The sequence below is a fragment of the Filicampus tigris genome, chromosome 12, assembly GCF_054856515.1.
Source record: "Filicampus tigris isolate MCC_2025a chromosome 12, RoL_Ftig_1.0, whole genome shotgun sequence".
NCBI lineage: Eukaryota > Metazoa > Chordata > Actinopteri > Syngnathiformes > Syngnathidae > Filicampus > Filicampus tigris.
In genome coordinates this window covers 1,165,376-1,186,283 of record NC_141228.1, presented here as the reverse complement: position 1 = coordinate 1,186,283, position 20,908 = coordinate 1,165,376, and the positions used below count along the sequence as shown (strand labels likewise).

Below are 20,908 nucleotides of genomic sequence, written 5' to 3'. Positions count from 1 at the left end.
TTTAGGCCTTCATGATGTTAAAACACAAGGTTTGAGGTTTTTCGTAAAAAGGTGTTGCCATGGTAATGCAGTTTGCCAATGCTGATTTTGAGAATGTAAACATGCACGAAAACTCATGAAACTGGTAAATTAATCAATAACCAATTATTCAATCCTAGATTTTTTCATCAAAGGAAAGTCCCGGTAAGTTTGACCTACAGCTACGAAACCTGGGAGCAACATGTAGCACCTTCAGACCTACAAAAATTCTTTGGTCCCCATGCCCGAACATGTACAGGGGTCTGCAGGGACCCCAAGAACCCCTCCAATTTGTTATCAAAGGAAAGTCCTGGTAAGTTTGACTTACGGCTATGAAAACTGGGAGATATGTGTAGCACCCCCAGACATACAATAAGTCTTTGATACTCATGCCGGAACATGTACAGGAAGTGAGTAATGAGGATTCTCAAGTAGAACGTTAGCCCATTTGTGAACATTTACAGGGGTCATACATTTGCCCCCAAGTCCGAGATGGTTCACCCGATTGACTTCAAATTTGAGTTGTACCATCTCATCATGTGGGACAAAAATAGGGAAAAATATTTTACGTTTTCTAAACACTATATGATGGGGGCTGAGCATCAAACTTTGCGTTTCATAATTCCTGCTTAACGAATAATTCTGGGTTGTACATTTCACCTTCATCTATGAAAATCTGCTGGTATATGTAACAGCCTAAGACCTACAAAAATGTCTTTTGTAGCCATGTGCTAAACCTTAAAGGAAAGCCAACCTTTTTGAATTTACTTTGGAATTGTCGAAAATTTTTGTGACTTTCGTAGTGGTCATATTTTAACGAACTCCTCCTAGAGCATTTATCTGATAGTCTTCAAACTTTGCATGCTTTATCGAAAGATGTTTAAGATGAAAAGTTATTGAAATCTTTTTTGATTTCGTTGTCCAGGAAGTGAGTAATGAGTATGTGAAAGTACAACTTTGGACCACTTGTGCACATTTACAGTGGTCATACATTTGCCCCCAAGTCCAAGATGGTTCACCCGATTGACTTCAAATTTGGGTTGTACCATCTCATCACGTTGGAAAACAATAGGGAAAATTTTTTACGTTTTCAAAACACTAGTTGACGGTGGCTGAGCATCAAACTTTGTTTCATAATTCCCTTTTAACGTAGTTGCCTGCAAACCACGTTCCAAATTAAATGTTTCGAGTGTGCTGATTAGAAATTATTTAGTGAGTACAGCTACTCCACCAGAGGGCTGTCTATGCTAAAGTAACTTACTATCTGTAGTAGAAGCAGCGGCAGGATGGGAAGGAGAAAATCAGTGTATGGAACCAAGACGAATGTTGCGGCCACGTTCAATAAAAGCTACAGTAACCCACGAATATTTTATATGTTTTATTAAAAACATAACATGGAGGATATGCGTGTGCATTATTAAGCCTGGGTCCAAATGACAACATGCCTCCTGTGCATACACACTAAAGGTTTTTTAAACATGCTTTTCTGAAACGCTTTGGGCATCATATGGTGAAGCTAAAACGCTATATAAGTTCACTCTATTACTAACTCAACATGTGAACTGTATCTAAAAAACGTAGGTGTTTTGTAAACTTAATACTGGAGAACAGGCGTCTTCTTGCCAGAGTGACGTCGGCCTTGAGGTGAGGGGGTGTTCCCGTTCTCAGAACGGGGCGTTTCTGTCAAAATCAGGAACGCCCATTTGTGACTGCAGCTGGACCATATTGTGGTGATGAGCCATTTGCAAAGACAAATTACGCTGTTTATGACAATCTAAACCTAGGCGAAAACTGATGCACCTTTCGACATACATCAGACCAGGCATAAACACGGAAATGTTTTATGCTTATTGTCCTATATGTAACGTGGGATTTCTAACATGAAGTATTTCTTAATAAAGCGTGTTTTACTCCGAATAACTTTTCACCACAATCTGATTCTGAAAGCCACGAAAAGTGACGTGAAGTCTTCAGTCGGCACGCAGACGACCAAAGGACGATCCTCGCAAAAGTTGCGGTAATGTTTGTTACAGCAACAGCCAGGGGGTGGCAAACATAGATGCAAATAAATAGATGACAGAAATAGTGTAACGAATTGGGTTATTTGTGTTGTGGTCGAATGTGTGTCTTGCCAAGTTGTGTTGTTTCCGAGGTTCATGAATGCATCGAGCGGCTTGCTGGATGGGAGGGCATGTGGGCGAGAGGAGCCGAGGATGAAGAGGAGAGCCGTGGCTCTTTTTTGACTGAACGGTTGTCGTACTGTATTGGCGTCGGCTGCGGCCCACGGTAGCCGGTTGGACTAATAAAAACGTGATAATTAAACTATGTCTGTGTTCTTGTAAGACGCTACAATATATTTTAAAGCGTGACGTCATCGGCAGACGCGAAGGACTCGATCACATCTGCTACTCACACCGGCATGCTGCGGGCCGGATCTAATACTAAATCAAAATCATTGCAGGGGCCGTAGAAAACTGGCCCGCGGGCCTTGACTTTGACATGTGTGGTCTTTTTGATAATATTCCATTATACATACCTGTGTAGCGCCACCTAGTGGCAAATATTTATTTCATTTTTACATTTCTATTTACTGCACTGAGCCCGATGAACAAATACGACTGAAAATTTGTCAGAAAAGCCTCAAGACGTTGATCTTGCTCGACGCCGAATATTGTGACTTTTCGGCGAAGGGCGTGGCCTTGACGGTGCTGCAAAGTCTGATTATTCAACGTGACAATAAATACAGTTTTAACTTGACTCAGATCATCCAAACTTCTTGAAATGTTTCATCTTTGATGATAGCCTTTGATGTTTTTAATCCTAGAAGGTTTACCGGGTCCACCTCTTCTTTGCTCGGAACAGTGTTTAGGACGCCCTAATATTAAAATTAAAAATGTGTGATTTTTCGTGAAAAGCTATTGCCATGGCATCATGCAGTTCGCCAAAAAAACACAGCTCATTTTGAGGGTCTGAACATGCTCGAAATATCACAAAACTTTGCACATACAGCAGGCCTGGTGAAACCACCAATATTTTTTTATTTTTTTGTGTAATTTGTAAAAAATGGCTCGCTAGCGCCCCCTAGAATTTTTTTAAAATTCAGCCCCGGTTGTACGTATCTTCGAGATCTACAAAAAATTGGTGGTACATGTAACAGTTCACGGCCTACAAAAAAGTCTCTTGGAGCCATATGCTAAACCAAACAGGAAGTCGGCCATTTTGAATTAGGTTTAAAGTATGAATTTGCTCTGATTACAGTAGCTGCTGGAACTTGACCCACATGATAATTTCTTCTAAAACCCCACTAACATTTGATAAAAGTCGAAGCCTGAAGACATCTCCCAACTTATTTTTCATCGTAGTGGTAGCGCCACCTAATGGCTAAAGGAAGTACATGTTTTATTCTTTGATCTTTTTCTCCTCGTGAGATAACCAGGCCGACCTCAGAATTGCTCGGAAGACTCTGTAGACCTTAAAACTACGCTGATTTTTATAGTCTAAACATGCATGTAATCTCATGAAACTTTGCACACACATCAGGCCTGGTTAATTAATAATTACTTATTCAACTGTGCAATCTTTAAATGATGGCTTGCTACCGCCCCCTAGAAAATTTATAAATAGTGGCCCCGGTTGCACGCTTCACCTATATCTACGAAAATTTTATAGTATATAAAACAGAAAGAGAACTACAAAAAAGCCTCTTGTGCCATATGCTAAACCGAAGAGGAAGTCCGCCATTTTGAATTTACTTTAAAGTTTGGACTCACCTTGACTACAGAAGCTGCTGGAACTTAGATTATTCAATTCCGATGTGCGATCATCCCAATGTGCTGGGACCCCAACGTTGCCAGGCCTGCGAGGGCCCTTTATAGCTGCTTGCAGCTCTAGTTAAATTTTGTTATTGATCGCATCAAAATATTTGACGCATTTAATGCATGCGCAGAATGACCGCCCATGCATGAGCCCACTCAAAAGTTCAGCAGAGCAGACGCGTGTCAACCGCGGGAGTATAAAGAAGCATTTCGAAAGAAAAGGGCAGCTTTAAATCTCAGAAATTAGGTTAAATTGGTTTGAAGAGTAGAGAAGAGGGCTGTCTTGTTTTGTGTTAATAAAGTCAGTTAATCTAACACGTGACCTGCTGAACAGAACATAACACTGACTCGTCATGAGCCAATCACACTCGTGTGCACTTCAGAAAACATAAACTAAGAATCTTACAAGGGCCACATATAAATGTGTACATTAAACACACACTTTGTTTGCACATATTTGAAATACTTCTGTCACTGAGGCCCTTTTGTGTTTTTGTTGTTAATAAAAATATTCTCTACTACAGGAAGAATGTTGTTAATTTTAATTCAAAAATGTTCATTTTCATCTCATTAAGATTTATTGTTATAGTAAGAAACATTACATATGAACAGTAGGTTGAATGTATCTATCCGTCTTGTGTCTTATCTTTCCATCCCAACAACAATTTACAGAAAAATATGGCATATTTTGGAGATAGTTCAAATTGCAATTAACTCGATTAAAATTTGTAATCGTTTGACAGCCCTAGTCACAACACAAGGCTTGGAAACACGACGACACAATCATTGACGGAAGTGGTGGGGTGGGGCGTTTGGCCATCATGCGCAGAAGCGTAACAGACGTAATAGAAATGCATTTCTTTCAAAAGATTTGGAGCAGTGACGTCAATTTCTTTGTTTGCTGCGGACTTAAAATACACATATTTGAGTCAGACATCAACATGTAAATATAATCTGAATGTGATACTGTACAATGTTGTAGTGTTTGTGACGCCATCTTTGAGGAATGGCCAATGGCTCATGTATGAGCCACTGTTTCAGGCTGTTAACACCTTTTCTTCTGTTTTGCAATGTTCTTCAGGCAGTACTTCTTCACTCAATTGATCCAGCTGGACGCCATCGTCCTTCTTCTGGCTTTCCTCCTCTGTGGGTGTCCATTGCACTGTTCCCTCCTGACTCTCCAAGACACCATTCTGTTCTTTCACGTTTGCTTGCAATTCAAGGCTTCTCATGTTGTCTTCTTCCATCTTCTGTCTTCCTAGCTCCTCCTCAGTGGCCTGAAGCTGCAACTGCTGCATCAGTTCCTCCAGCTTGAGGGCTTTGCGTAGCTCGTTTTGTTGGATGATAGCACAAAGGTGCTCTGTCAGCTGCTCCTTTGTGTCTGTTTTCTTTTGTAGGTCTAACTTGGCCATGACATACTCTGTCTCTGCTTTGTCGTACCGCTTCCTGGAAGGAAAAAAAGGAGATCTAAACCACACAAAAAATGACATTAAAGGATCACATTACCGGTTAACTTCACTAAACAAAGACATTAACACAGACTAGCCTTTCGAATCGTGCCTTCATTTTGACAATTCGTGTGTCCAATTACTTCATTATAGAACGCTGCTTTAAGACAATTTTCCTGACTTAATGAAGTACAGCGGGAAAGTATTCAGACCTCTTGAAATTTTTCACTTTCTGTGTTTGCTAAAATCAAAAGAGTTCATTTGATTTCTCATTAATGCACACTCCGGGCCTCGTCTTGACAGAAAAAACAGAAATATAGAAATTGCATATTTATTAAAAAATAAAAACTGAAATATCATATGGTCATAAGTATCCACACTCTGATGCATTTTATTGAGTAGAAGCACCCTTTTGAGCTAGTTCAGCCATGAGTCTTCTTGGGAATGATGCAACAAGTTTTTCACACCTGGATTTGGGGGAACCCTGCCATTCTTCCTTGCAGATCCCCTCCAGTTCTGTCAGGTTGGATGGTGAACAGTGGTGGACAGCCATTTTCAGGTCTCTCCAGAGATGCTCAATCAGGTTTAGGTCAGGGCTCTGGCTGGGCCAGTCAAGAACGGTCATAGAGTTGTTCTGAAGCCACTCCTTTGTGATTTTAGCTGTGTGCCTCGGGTCATTGTCCTATTGAAAGGTGAACCTTTGGCCCGGTCTGAGGTCCTGAGTACTCTGGAAGAGGTTTCCCTCCAGGATTCCTCTGTACTTGGCCGCATTCACCTTCCCTTCAATTGCAACCAGTCGTCCTGTCCTTGCAGCTGAAAAACAGCCCCACAACATGATACTCCCACCACCATGTTTCACTGTAAGGATTGTATTGGGCAGGTGATGAGCAGTGCCTGCTTTAATCCACACATACCGCTTAGATTTAAACCAAAAAGTTCTTCTTGGTCTCATCAGACCAGAGAATCTTATTTCGCATAGTCTGGGAGTCCATGTGTTTTTTGGCAAACTGTATGCGGGCAGGCTGTGTCTTGCACTGAGGAAAGTCCTCCGTCGGGCCATCAAGCTCCAACTGGTGGAGGGCTGCAGTGATAGTGGCTTTGTGGAACTTTCTCCCATCTCCCTACTGCATCTGTGGAGCTCAGCTACAGTGATCTTTGGGTTCTTCTTTACCTCTCGCACCAAGGCTCTTCTCCCACGATTGCTCAGTTTGGTTGGACGGCCAGTTCTAAGGAAGAGTTGTGGTCGTCCCAAACTTCTTCCATTTGAGGATTATGGAGGCCACTTAGGAACATCGAGTGCTGCAGAAATTCTTTTGTAACCATGGCCAGATCTATGCCTTGCCACAATTCTGTCTCTGATTTCCTTGGACAGTTCTTTCGACCTCATGAGTCTCATTTTCTCTGACATGCACTGTGACCTGTTACCTTTCCTAATCAAGTCCAATCAGTTGAATTAAACACAGCTGGGCTTGAATAAAGGAGCAGAAGAAATGGCCAGCACGTGAGTTAGATATGAAAGTCGCTGCAAAGGGTCTTATGACCATATACTTCAGTTTTTCTTTTTTTCATAAATTTGCATACATTTCTACATTTCCGTTTTTTTCTGTCAAGATGGGTTGTTGAGTGTACATTAATGAGAAATAAAATGAACTTTTTTGATTTGGGCAAATTGCTGCAATGACACAGAAACTGAAAAATGGGGTCTGAATACTTTCCGTACCCACTGTATTTGTAGCCATTTTGTTTATTTCTAACATGCAAGGTGATTATAAAACTTGTGAAGAGTAGCAATCGCTTAATAGTCTATCAGTGCATAACCAAGCATGCCCTCACCTTTTTTTCCGATCTATTTCTAGCTGGTTTGTTGACTTACATTACACAAGATGCTAGTTATTAGGACCCGACTGACTAATCTGCCTGTCGATGAAATCGGCCGATTATGTGCCTTCAAACGTCGGACAAAATCACCGGCCAAACGGCCGATGTTTGCCGACTATTTGTACCTTTATGTTCTCTAAGAATTTAAAGCACACACTCTAATTAAAGTGAATAAGAATAAGAATAAGAATACGAATAAGAATAAGAATAAGAAATGCTTTTATTGATCCCACAGTGGGTACATTTTCAATGTTACAGCAGCAAAGATATAGGTCACACAGGGACGGCGGCATAATGTAGCCATTAATGTATAACATTGACGGCAAACATTCAGGATCAAACCTATGTAAATATACGCAGTAACATGTGTAAATACACATGTATATACACACCAACATACATCTACATAAAAAGTATGAGGAACACTCATTTTAGCCTGTACATAGTACAGAGGAAAAATACTCTAAGTGACAGTGCTGCAGTGCTGTAGTGAAATGTAAGGAACAGCATTGGATAAAAATAAAACTAGAGTAACAGTAGTGGGGAATGTTGAGTATTGCACAGTATTACAGTAGTGGGGAATGTTGGGTATTGCACGATATGAGCTGAGGTGCAGGACTGCACAATTGCACTAATGTCCGCCAGTTTGTAGGGACTACACAATGTTCTTGTTAAAAAGTCTGACAGCAGCAGGCAAGAAGGAACGGCAGAATCTCTCCTTTGCACAGCGAGGGTGTAACAGTCTGTCACTGAAGGAGCTGTGGAGTGCTGCTAGGGTGCCCTGAAGGGGGTGGTCCGGGTTGTCCAGCATTGATGACAGCTTGGCCAACATCCTCCTGTCCCCCACCGAGTCCACAGAGTCCAGGGAGCAGCCCAGGACAGAGCCGGCCCTCCTGACCAGTTTGTCCACCCGCTTCTTGTCCCGGGCCGAGACGCCGCCTGCCCAGGTGACCACTCCCTGGAAGATGACCGATGCAACCACAGAGTCATAAAAGTTCCGGAGGAGTGTCCCCTGAACCCCAAAAGACCTCAGTCTCCTGAGTAGGAAGAGTCTGCTCTGACTCTTCCTATAGAAGGCGTCTGTGTTGTCGCTCCAGTCCAGTTTATTGTTCAGATGAACACCCAGGTACTTGTAAGTTGAGACTCTCTCAACATCTGTTCCCCGGATATTCACTGGTGCAGGTGAAGAGTGCTGGCGCCTACCGAAATCCACCACCATTTCTGGTACCTCTACTTACGAGCGTCTCTTCATACAAAATTTTCAAGTTAGGAAACGCCTCAACAGGAAAATATTGCCTCTTGTTACGAAAGAAATTTCAGCATACGAAAGGTAAAAATACAGTATGGGCTGCTTCTCGCAGCTCCAGAGTTTCCTGAACGCAACATACTCATAGCTGCTCACCATCACAACGGACAAGTTAAAGGGACGGTGGGGCCGGGATGGCCATGTTTTCACTAACAAGTTCATTTTATGTATTTTTTGATCAGGAAAATGGAAAGAGTTGTCACTTTATATTTTATCAATAAATTTGGGAGAAATTAGGACATAAGTGACTCCATGAATAACGCCTCTTGTTAATGAGGAGAATGGCCGCGCCCCCTACCGTTCTATCCTTGTTCAGTCGGAGTCATTGGAGGAACCGATTACAAACTCTCCATTGGAAATCATTGTACTTTCATTGCTTATAATGTCCAAATACAGCGATCAATTGGCACGAAAATTTATGTGGAGATCCCTACTAATGCCCACTTCAACATATCAAAAGGATTAACCTCTGGGTGGCTGATTTATGAGAATGAGGAAATGTGGAAGTGAGCAATAGCTACATAGATTTATGCTGGGACGAGCGCACACTGCTTCTTATCATTAAAAAAAACAAAAACACACTGCTTCTTTGCTGATCACGGTTAGGACGAGCGAGGCATTTAACACCAGTCATGATATTTACAGAGACTGAAGTGGGAATGAGTCGACGTGCACATTTATTTGAATGAGGAATGGTTTTTCGACCGACAACGCGCCGTGGAACCTAACCGCCGAAATGGTATGTTCCAAGGCAGCCACACTCGGCTGTGCAGTCAGCCTCCTTGCTGAAACTTTTTGTTTGCTGAACATTGACGCTCTCATGCCGCTTCACTCACGCCGAAGCTGGCGGTTGCAAGCGGTGTCGGATAACGCACGCGACTGCTTGGGAGGCAACCCCTCGACATGAAGACACAGGCTCATGATCACCTCCATTTTTGCACATGGGTCATGGCACTATTTAAAATGTTTGGTAAAAAGATGTAAAACATTGTCTACCTTTCATTTGACAATAGATATTTACAATTATTAGTAATTAATCTAATTATTTATTTAAGTTGATCATTTTGTTAACAAGCCACACTACCTCCTTTGCACATGGCAATATTTATATTTGTTTACGAAAGACATTACCTCCACAAAGACATTAACGCTGTGTGACATTGTTCAAGTCATGCAAGCTATTATGAATGTTTATACCTGAATGGTTACACGAGATTTTCATACTTTTATATTTCATTGAAAGTAAAGTGTGCCAGTTGGTCAATAAATCAACAAATAAGCAGTTTATTTCTATTTCCTGCAGTTATTTTCAGCTGGCATAAATATACAGTGGTCTGCGTGGTGGGGTGGGGTGGCTCACTTTATTGTGAATTTATCGTTATTGAAGTAAAACTTCCCAATTTATCGTGATATTGATTTGAGGTCATATCGCCCAGCCCTACCATCTATCATACATACTATTAGAATGCCTTGAAGTGTGTGTTGGTATCTCGGGCTCAGCACTTTCTTGGTTTAATTCTTACCTCTCAAGCCAAACAAGACAGCCCACTTCTCTACTCATCCGATTTATTCACATTTCTGAGATTTAAAGCTGCCCCCTTCTTTCGAAATGCTTCTTTATACTCCCGCGGGCGACACACATCCCCTCTGCTGCACACTGTGCACTTCTGAGTGGGATTATGCATCGGCGGTCATTCTGCGCATGCGTTAAATGCTTCAAATATTTTGACGCGATCAATTACAAAATGTAATTATTGCCTGATAATGCTGTAAATTTGACAGCACTAGTTAAGATATATGTTTGTAGACTGACAATATCAACGTCTTTGTAACAGAATAGAGGATGGTAATTACCACTCGATTTTTGGAAATTAAAAATAGTGCTTCTCTTGCACTGACACTATTTTTACATCTTCGATTGATACAAAAATGAATAAACTCAGGCCTGTGTGCAAGCCACATGTCTAAGGTCTCAAAGTCTTTTGTAATTATGTTTCTGTCTGCTACAGGAGCTGAGATATTCATTATTTTGTAGGTGTTGAATTTCTGGGAAAACTTCAGGTTTTCAAGGGTAATTCCAAAGACAACCTTAGGTTTTGGGGAGCTGTTGAGCCAGGTGCTTTAGGCCTTAATGGGCTAATATCGGTACATACTGTATCTAGGTATCAATATTTTGAGCACACCCCTAGTTTTGACAGTACATTCTTATCAATAGTGCATGCTTGGATTAGCTCCACAAACAGTTGTGACATGGTTAGGGAGAGGTCGTGCTCTACTATGAAAGTGCACACTCGCACTTTCAGGTCACAGACATGGTCAGCCATTGATGCTGGTGCTTTTGTTGGTGTCGAAGGGGCCACAGGTAGGCATGAGTTGTGCTCAAGAGAACAACTACAACCTTGTGTGTAGCTTCTTACTGGTGACGGATAATGAATATGACATTTTTACCGTTTTTTTTTTAAATGGCATATTACCGTATTTTCCAGACTATAAGCCGCGACTTTTTTCCTAGATTTTGAGCCATGCGGCTTATAGTCCGGTGCGGCTATTCCGGATTTTTCTTCCACGGCTCAGGGCGCTCTAACCGGAATGACAGTACAATTCAATACAATACATTTCCCATCAACTGGATGTGACTGCAGGTGGAGGAGTTCAACAGGCGAGGGCGCCATAGACTAGGTTATTGCATTAGGTGCTGTAATGCTTTGATTCTATGTTTTCCTAGAGGTCCGTGAAGTGCGATTGATGAATGCGATTGGCTGATGTTACGTCTGTTCTGTTGCTTCGATGTGAAATGTTATTGTTGATTTAGCATGTCATGTGTTAGATTGGCTGACTTTATTAACATAAAACAAGACAGGTGCGTATGTAGAAGAACAATAGATGGTGGAGTCTGGTGGACATTAGCTGACAAACTGGAGCGGCAGTCGGCAGTGAAATGAAGATAAGTACTGTTTATTTTCTCTTGGTTCTCTTCTGTTTTAATCAACAACGTTGCTGCAGTGTTAAAAGGCACTGTTAGGAAAGAATCTGCTCAGGTACATACATGTATATTGACAGTTCATAGACGTTCTGTAAATGCAGTAAATATAAAAGTTTTCAACATAGAGAGGTGCGGCTTATATAAAGGTGCGGCTTATTTAAGTTTTTTACCAAAATATTCTTTTTAAAAAAAAATAGCGTGGGTGCGGCTTATATAACGATGCGGCTTATAGCCTGGAAAATACAGTACACACATGCACATGGCTGTTTAATTATTATTTATTTATTTATTTATTTTTGACACCATGATCATTCCACCTATGTGACGGTCCATCCATGACAGACGCCCATTTTGTAGGCAATAAACAATAGAGGGGAAACTAAAAAAAAATAGTCAGACTAAGCACAGTCAGAAGCCCATTTTTTTACATCTTTGAAATGGTCTATTTTAAACGCTTTCGTGTTTTGTTCTCGAATGCGGTGGGGTGTCACATCGCGCATGGGCTTTTGCCCACATACAGGTACACAAGTCACACAGTCTTACAAAAGTTGTCATTTGCCCATACATTTCTGTATATAATCTTACACAGTATCTATATATAATCGTACACAGTATTTATCGCACAGCAGGAGAGATGCGTGAAACGGAACAGACATTTCTACATAGAATCTTACACAGACACAGTGTTTATCGCTCAACGGGGGGGTGTTGCGGGGTTCTTTGCTTGGCCGGACACACCGGATTAGAGCCGAAATGGGCAAGACGAGATCGGTCTAACAAAAAACGAGTTTTTAAAAAAAAAAAAAAATTCCCATACAAAAATTGTTATACAGCTTACACAATTGGAAATGGTCAAAAAACTTATGAAATACAGGGAAAACGTATAAGTTGATAGGTTTGTGAGACATGCAAGTGTACGTGCGTGCGCATGTGTGTGTGTGTGTTTGTGTGCACGCAACACTCGAATCTGGAAATACTCTACTAAGGCTGGGTGATATAACTGAAAAGTATATCATAATATAAGTATTTCATATAACACAATCCAACTTTTTAAACAATGTGCTTAGTAGAGCTGGGGTGATCTGGCTGGATTTATTTTCACAATTAAGTATATCATTTCAGTCCATCCATCCATCCATTATCTGTACCGCTTCTCCTCACAAGGGTCGCGGGGCGTGCTGGAGCCTATCCCAGCTGTCTTTGGGCAGTAGGCGGGGGACACCCTGAACTGGTTGCCAGCCAATCGCAGGGCACACATCGACAAACATCCGCACTCACAATCACACCTAGGGCCAATTTAGAGTATCCAATCAACTTACCATGCATGTTTTTGGAATGTGGGAGGAAACCGGAGTGCCCGGAGAAAACCCACGCAGGCACGGGGAGAACATGCAAACTCCACACAGGGAGGCCGGAGCCGGGATCGAACCCACGACCTCTGAACTGTGAGGCGGACGTGCTAACCAGTCGACCACCGTGCCGCCATCATTTCAGTCAATATTGATAATTGTTTTTTTAACCTAAAAAATAAAATGTTAAATAAACAATTAACTGTTTTTGTTTACATTGTAATGTAGTGTCATGAGTAAAGTTGCTCCCCCCAGCATTGTATTGTAAATTATTATTTGCTTTGGATGCTACGGCAAAGCAGTATCGTTAATAGTTACACTATATGAACATTGAATGAAGGTGTATAAGTGGAGTTAACTAATACTCTCCTGCAGTACATGCAATCGCGTTGACCAACCGTCTACGGCAGGGGTCATCAACCCACGCCTCCGAAGCCGCATGCGGCTCTTTCATCCTTAAGGATCCTTATTTGTCTTGGGAAAATAAATTCTACATGTCCAATTGAAGTGTAGATTATTTACAATACAATACAATACAATTTTATTTATATTGCAAATTTCATAACAGCTAGAGTTGTAACAAAGCACTTTCCATAAGCATATATCAGACATTGATGTCATTCGCAACCATAAATGGGGTCCTCATGAGCGGAGGCAAAGTACTAGCAGCTGGGAGATTGAATCTGCAAAGTTGTTTTGAAAAACAGCATTGACTTTATATTTGATTTTACTTTTATCCCACTTGGACATGTATGGTGATAGTAATAATTTAGCCACGGCTCAGATCGGCTCATTTTTTACGCGCGGATATGACGTGACATCATCTTCCGTGACGTCGCCATGAAATTGGATTGCAAAGATTCACCTCATCATTTTCCCCAAATCCAGTATTTCTACCTACTACCGAATCGCTCAGCTGTCGAAATGCCGCGACAAGCTGGATCACATTTACTTCCGTTAAATAATAGGTAGTCTCTTCTTCTGCGCATGCGGGTCACTTTAGGGACGCATTATGTTCACACACACGAAATAGGAACCTTATTTATAAATAGCAACCTTGGTTGCATTTATAATGTATTATGAACGCTTACACAAAAAAACACAAAAAAACATCGATTTATCGAGGTTCAGGAGCAGAAGTCCCATTAGCTAGGCAAAATAAATAATCAATTTTGCAAATATTTATTTTCATTATTCAGTGAAATAGTGCTCTTTTTTTCCATTGTATTTTTGAAATCAGGTCAACACTACACGCTCCAAAATCCCAAAGGATAACAGTTCACTAGGGATGTAACTGTTCACTAAAGCCATGATTCGATTCGATTTTCGGTTCCCGATTTTCAATTTGATTCAATTTTTTTAAACTCTCTACCATGCTTGTTTCTGTGCACTAGTGCGGTGCTGCAGCCATCCACAAACGCAATACGCAATGATGTTTATGCAAGCGTGTCAAGTAGGGCTGCCACAAACTATTTGGCTTTACTTATTTATATTTATATTTCATATTATTTATATCTATATTTATCAATACGTGTATCACAGCCTTTTATTGTTTTTTATTTATTGTATTGTTTGTAAAGTGCTTTGTTACAGCTCTAGCTGTTATGAAATGCGCTATATAAATAAAATTGTATTGTATTGTATTTTACAGTAGTCGTGACTAGTCGACTAATCGGTTCATATGTAAATCGCATAGGGCTATCGTAGAACTGTGCAATTAATCAAAATTCAATTACAATTACGATTATTACACTCCACGATTACAAAATTGGCATAATCGTAAAAAAAGGTTAAATATATGCAATATATATGCATTTATATCTAACGCACTATGTTTGTTGACACACAAGGAAATCATACTTTAATTTATACATTTGCACCTTTTATTTTGTAATAAATTTTGCTTGAAACTTACATAATTTGTGTTTCAAAGAAATGGATTTGTATTTATATTTTTTTACATTTAAACATTTTCTTGTTTTGTACCAGAAAATAAAAGATCATTTGAATAATCATGAATTCAATTACTGTACTACCAAAATAATCGTGATTAATATTTTTTTCATAATCGAGCAGCGATAAATCGCGGCATAATCGCACCAGGCTCTTATACCACCATCGGTAGCTTACAGCTAGACTAGATTTTATTAAGATATGCACAAAAGAACAATAAAGACAATTAACATGAAAGTACATTAAACTTGAACCAACATTCCTGACATGATTATAAATGATGGAGTAATTGAAATTGAAGGTAATAAATACTGTGGCCTCAATTTTTTTTTTTTTTTAGCTGTAAATGTTTTGAGCATTTTAAAAATGGAACCCTAAATACTAAAAGAAATACTTGTAAACATATTTAACTTTTCTTGGGCACCAAGACTTTTTTTTAATGTAGAAGAGAGTGAAATCATATGAGTAAACTTAGTAAACTTACTTAAATAAAACTAAACTAAACACTTGTATTCATTTTTAATTTGTTTTTTATTCAACCCTGATCCGAAACATTTTGTTTTGCTTCTCTAATATGCATACCGGTAATTAGATCTACTCATTCAAAATGTGGTACAAGTATCCACCCGAAATGAAAAAAAAAAAAACTTTAAAGATTAAGAGGAACTCTAAATTAGTACTATATATTCTAATGACCTAGGTATGTCTTTTATTGTTTGGTGTTGCCATTAAGGGTTTGTGGAAAATAAGTCATGTTATGTTAACTTTGAGTGGTGGAATTTCCGAGTTCTTAAACGCAACATTCGGTACTGGTCACAGTGGCTGTGAGGCAGCGCATGTTAACATCCTCTCTTGCTGTTAGATGTCAACCGTGGGATCGCGGGTATACAAAAACTGTGTTTTGGTTTTTAATAAACATTGAATTTGCTGACTAATGACTCCATAGTCCATACAAAATGTTAGCGTACCACAAGAGGACATGCGTGCGGCATTCAGACGCACACCGTAGCCTGTGTGTGCTAACTAGCTAGCTTCTAGAAACAACCCTAATATCATAATAGAAATCGGGCATCAGCCAAAACGTGCTTCCTTTTTCAGATGCTCGTTTATCACCGCCGAGATGCCATGAAAGGGAGATTTAATTAATTTTGTGAAATGTGCCCGGACTTTTATATTCTGTTGTTAACTTTCACTCGATTAGCCAATAGCCATGAAACCATTACCCACAATGCTTCTATTTACATCATGCATGACCCGGATTACCACTGCTGTACATGTGCGCTGCAGACAAGGTATGACATGAGAGAGCGCCTATACTTAACATCCATCCATCCATTATCTGTACCGCTTCTCCTCACAAGGGTCGCGGGGCGTGCTGGAGCCTATCCCAGCTGTCTTTGGGCAGTAGGCAGGGGACACCCTGAATTGGTTGCCAGCCAATCGCAGGGCACACAGAGACAAACATCCGCACTCACAATCACATCTAGGGGCAATTTAGAGTGTCCAATCAACTTACCATGCATGTTTTTGGAATGTGGGAGGAAACCGGAGTACCCGGAGAAAACCCACGCAGGCACGGGGAGAACATGCAAACTCCACACAGGGAGGCCGGAGCCGGGATCGAACCCACGACCTCTGAACTGTGAGGCGGACGTGCTAACCAGTCGACCACCGTGCCGCCCTATACTTAACATGGCGTTGCGAATCGCTTCTTTTATTTTTTATTTTACATCGATGCATATTTTAAGCATTTATATCGATTTTATGTAAATCGTTACATCCCTACGGTTCACAGCATTGTTGTTTGCTGGATGGATACGTTAGCTTTTTAACCCATTCATTTGAAAGAGACCTTCAACTCTGCGATTTGTGCCTTTTTGAGAGTTCAAAATGTGCTCAATTAATAAATAACATTTAGTTTTCTGAAACATGGATGGACTGCATGGATTTCAGTGTAAAGATATATATATATATATATATATATATATATATATATATATATATATTTTTTTTTTTTCCATTTCAGATGTCAATAAATGTTTGCGGCTCCCAGTGTTTTCTGTGACGAAATGGCTCTTTGAGTATTAAAAGGTTGCCGACCCATGGTCTAAGGACTACTCTATCTTTTTAGGGGCTTATTATTGCCATAGTCCATTCATATTTTACTTGCCTGATTTTGACTGGAGTGCGATGCCGAGGGTCAGACATGGCTAACATTGGCGCCAGCACGTCAAAGGGAACTCCTTTACTTGTACACCATGTCTCCACCCGGAAGTGTTTAATTGGGTTCGTATGCACAATGTAATCTTACTGTAAGAGTTGTACTGAGTCGACCGATCATTTATTTGAATGAAGTTACTCCACTCTATGGTTCCGCATGGGTATGCGTGGACTTCTTTGTCATTGATTTAGCTTGTTCTTCATTGCTTTGGGTGCTTCTGCTTGGTTGGTTTAGTGGCTTCTTCATTGTTTTAACTGATGTATCTTGTTTGGAGGTGGCTGTGCCACAAAGTTACACACACAAAGCCACGGTCGTGTTTATTTTGTAATACTTCTCAATCGAATATTGTATCAAAGGCATTTCATATTGATGTCGATCATGTGTCTGTAGAGATACATATTGATCTTGAAATATCACGCAGCCCTAACTCACTCGGCATTCCTTTTTAATGGCCAATTACTGCTTATGATTGGGGGTTTTCCCTTGTTATTGAGCATATCCATTGATATTGATATTGCACATATCCATAGATATGCATTGCATTCTGCCATGATAGCTTTTTAATAGACCAGAAGTCTGTGTGAGCAGGTACTGCCTGCAGCAGCAAATGGCGATACAGGCTCACCTTTCAACGGCGCTATACTGCGGCTCCACTGCCAAGAGCCAACAAGTAGCAGGTACCGTATGCCTGCGCGTGTTTGCTGCCATGGTGTCTCAGAAAAGGAAGGTCCCACGAGCCATTATTAGCTTGCTTTAATACAACCAGTGTAACCCTAACACGTTCAGATGCTATTTTTCTTGATAAACCATATATATTTTTCCTTCTGACCACTACAGGTACACTTTAAGTTGAACTATTGATGGTATAATGGCTCATGTCTACACTGTATCTACGTGTCAGCAACCGAAGTTGCTACCTGGCAGTAGTGTAGTCCCAGCTGGCTTGCTCGATCTTTCCTCTCAAAATGCTGATGTCATTGGAAACCATGTCATCAAGGGCTTGCAGCTCTTTCTGGATTCTCTTCAGCTTCACAGCCTCAGCTTGAGTTTGTTTGGACCTACACAGAACAACAAGATTGAGGCTACAAACTTGTCAAAATTAAAGTTCTTTTTCTTAGTCCTTAGACCAGGGGTCTTCAATCCTGTTCCTCGAGGGACGGTTTCCTGCATATTTTCCATCTCTCCTTGCTGCAACACACCTGATTCAAATGATCAGATAACCAGCAAAGTCTGCAGAAGCTTGCTCACGATCCTAATAATTTTAATCAAGTGTGTTGCAGCAGGGGGGATGGAAAACATCCAGAAAAACAGCCCTCAAGGAACAGAATTGAAGACCCCCGCTTTAGACATTACAGCCATAACCCTGCATTGTACCTATCCACTTACTTTTCAGCTATAGTTTTCACAAGCAGATCCTTCGTGCGCTTATTCCTTTCTTCTATAATCTTTTGTTCCCGTTGCAGTTGCTCCAGGCGATTCTTGTCTCGACTGCAACAATGTAAGCAATGTTTTTTTTGGTTTGTTTGTTTTTGTTTTTTTAAATACCCATCCATTAACCTTAAATTAAAAACAAGGCCATTTATTATTAACAATTTGAGTCAAATTTGACCTAATAATAGGGAAAACAAAACTACTAACAATTCAATCTCTTGTTTCTCAAGCTCCTTCACTACCGGATTTCGCTTGTCTGCAGCTGCTATACAAGTTTCTTGCGTCTTTTCCTCGATGAGACTCTGCTGCGCATTGCTTTTGCCAGACGGACCTCCTGATGCAATGTGATCACGCTCACTCCTCGACGACAGCTTATTGAGCTGCTGCTCCGATGGAAGTTCGACGGACACTAATCCAGTGCATTCCTGAGCGGCTCGCTGCAATATCTTCGTTCTTTGCTGTTGTTGCCGACTCCGGCTGGGTGGTCGTAGTTTGCTCTTGCTTGCTATCACAGAGTCTGTAACGACGATGTTCTTTTGCAGCGAATCAAAACAAACATTTTATAAATGAGAAAAGTTAAACGTGAGTGAATACCTTTTTGCTGCAATCTCCGCAGTTCATCTTCTGAAAAGCCAGCCCAACCGCTCATTTTGTCATCATTTTTTTCAAACTTACAACAGAATGGGTGAGCTAGTCAACTTCAGTTACAGGACAGAGCAAATCAGCTTGTAATGTCTTGACAGCGCCCACGAAGCCTTCAGTCGGCAGCCATGTTTCTGTATTTATGGTTGGTGCCCACGTGATGATGCCACGTCAGGGACTAGCAAAAAAAAGTTGTCCCAAGACAGGCCTGAATGAAAAAAAAAAAACTACAACTGCAACTACAACTGCAACAACACGAGTGTTAAAAAAAAAAAAAAAAAAAAAAAAAAAAAAACGCCAGTAAAAAAAATAAATAAATAAATAGATTTTTGGAAGAAGCCCATTCCCGCAGGTTAAAAAAATGTTACTTTGGAAGAAGCCCATTCCCGCCAGTACATTGAGCCGCGGTTAGAAGAAGGCGATACAAAACTAGCTTAGTCGATATGTATACAACAAGAACATTATCATCAAAGACTACTTCAAGCGGGGATTTACAAACCGTGACATTTTAGTTGTTTTGGAGGAAACTCACAAAATTAAACTAAGCCTTCGGACCACGGAGAGAAAGCTACAGAGTAAGAAATTGTGGAGGAGATGCAACAAAACGAATGAAGCCGAAGTTGCAGACTTCATCGACAATCAGCTGCAAACGTCTGGCAAGCAACACGGCTACAGGTGGATGCATCAAAAATGTTGGATGGCCGTGATTATTACCGACAGAGAAATTGTGCATCAATTGATGCGACTTATGGACGGGAATGGGGTAGAGCTGCGTGCGAGCAACCGTTTGAGAGTGTGAGCGTGAGTCATGGGCCAAATTATGTATGACATTTAGATGGCTATGACAAACTGAAGCCTTACGGAATAGGCATTAGTGGTTACATTGATGGCTTCTCCAGGAAAATGATATGGCTGGAAGCATACAAAACTAACAATAACCCGCATGTCCATCCATCCATCCATTATCAATACCGCTTATCCTCTCAAGGGTCACGGGGCGTGCTGGATCCTATCCCAGCTGTCTTCGGGCAGTAGGCAGGGGACACCCTGAATTGGTTGCCAGCCAATCGCAGGGCACACAGAGACAAACATCCGCACTCACAATCACACCTAGGGGCAATTTAGAGAGTCCAATCAACTTACCATGCACGTTTTTGGAATGTGGGAGGAAACCGGAGTACCCGGAGAAAACCCACGCAGGCACGGGTAGAACATGCAAACTCCACACAGAGAGGCCGGGCTCGGGATCGAACCCACGACCTCTGAACTGTGAGGCGGACGTGCTAACTAGTCGACCAACCCGCATGTCATCGCAGGTTATTTTATTGACACTATTACTGAGATCAATGGATGCCCTCAGAAAGTAAGGTTAGATCACGGAACTGAGAATATCCACGTTGCAGATATGCAAAGGTTTTTGCACAGTGGTGAAAATGAGAACTTTGCAGAGTGTCATCCTTAGTCCGAGCACAGGCAATCAGAGGATTGAACGTTGGTGGTGCACTCTGGGGAAGTGGATGTGTTAAGTTCTGGATGGACCATTTTGACCAGATGAAAAAAGATGGCTACTTTGTTGACAGCTTTATTGACAAATTACTGATCAAGTTTTTCTTCCAGAACAAAATACAGGTACTATATCATCCTGAAAAGCCAAACGATTTGCATCTATGCCAGTACGTGATACGTTTTCCCTCTTTTTCTGTCAATTTTATAGGAGGAACTGAATGAAGTTATATCTGCTTGGAATGATCATTGCATAAGAGCAAACAACAATCCTCGGGCTCCAAGTGGTCGACCTTCCATAATGTATGCAGTACCAAACCTTTATGGGGCTCAGAATTTCTTGTGGCCAGCTGATCAAATT

The 20,908-nt window shown here is 40.9% G+C and overlaps 1 protein-coding gene across 1 annotated transcript; it reads right to left on the bottom strand.

The window, feature by feature from the left end:
- Positions 1–4,360: 4,360 nt before the first annotated feature.
- On the bottom strand, positions 4,361–19,198 carry gorab (golgin, rab6-interacting). Its single transcript, XM_086048425.1, has 5 exons — positions 18,997–19,198; positions 18,610–18,919; positions 18,358–18,459; positions 17,889–18,029; positions 4,361–5,279 (listed from the first exon to the last, which is right to left on the bottom strand). The coding sequence occupies exons 1-5, from the start codon at positions 19,049–19,051 to the stop codon at positions 4,871–4,873; spliced, it is 1,017 nt and encodes a 338-aa protein (XP_085904551.1). The 5' UTR covers positions 19,052–19,198; the 3' UTR covers positions 4,361–4,870.
- Between the last annotated feature and the right edge of the window lie 1,710 nt (positions 19,199–20,908).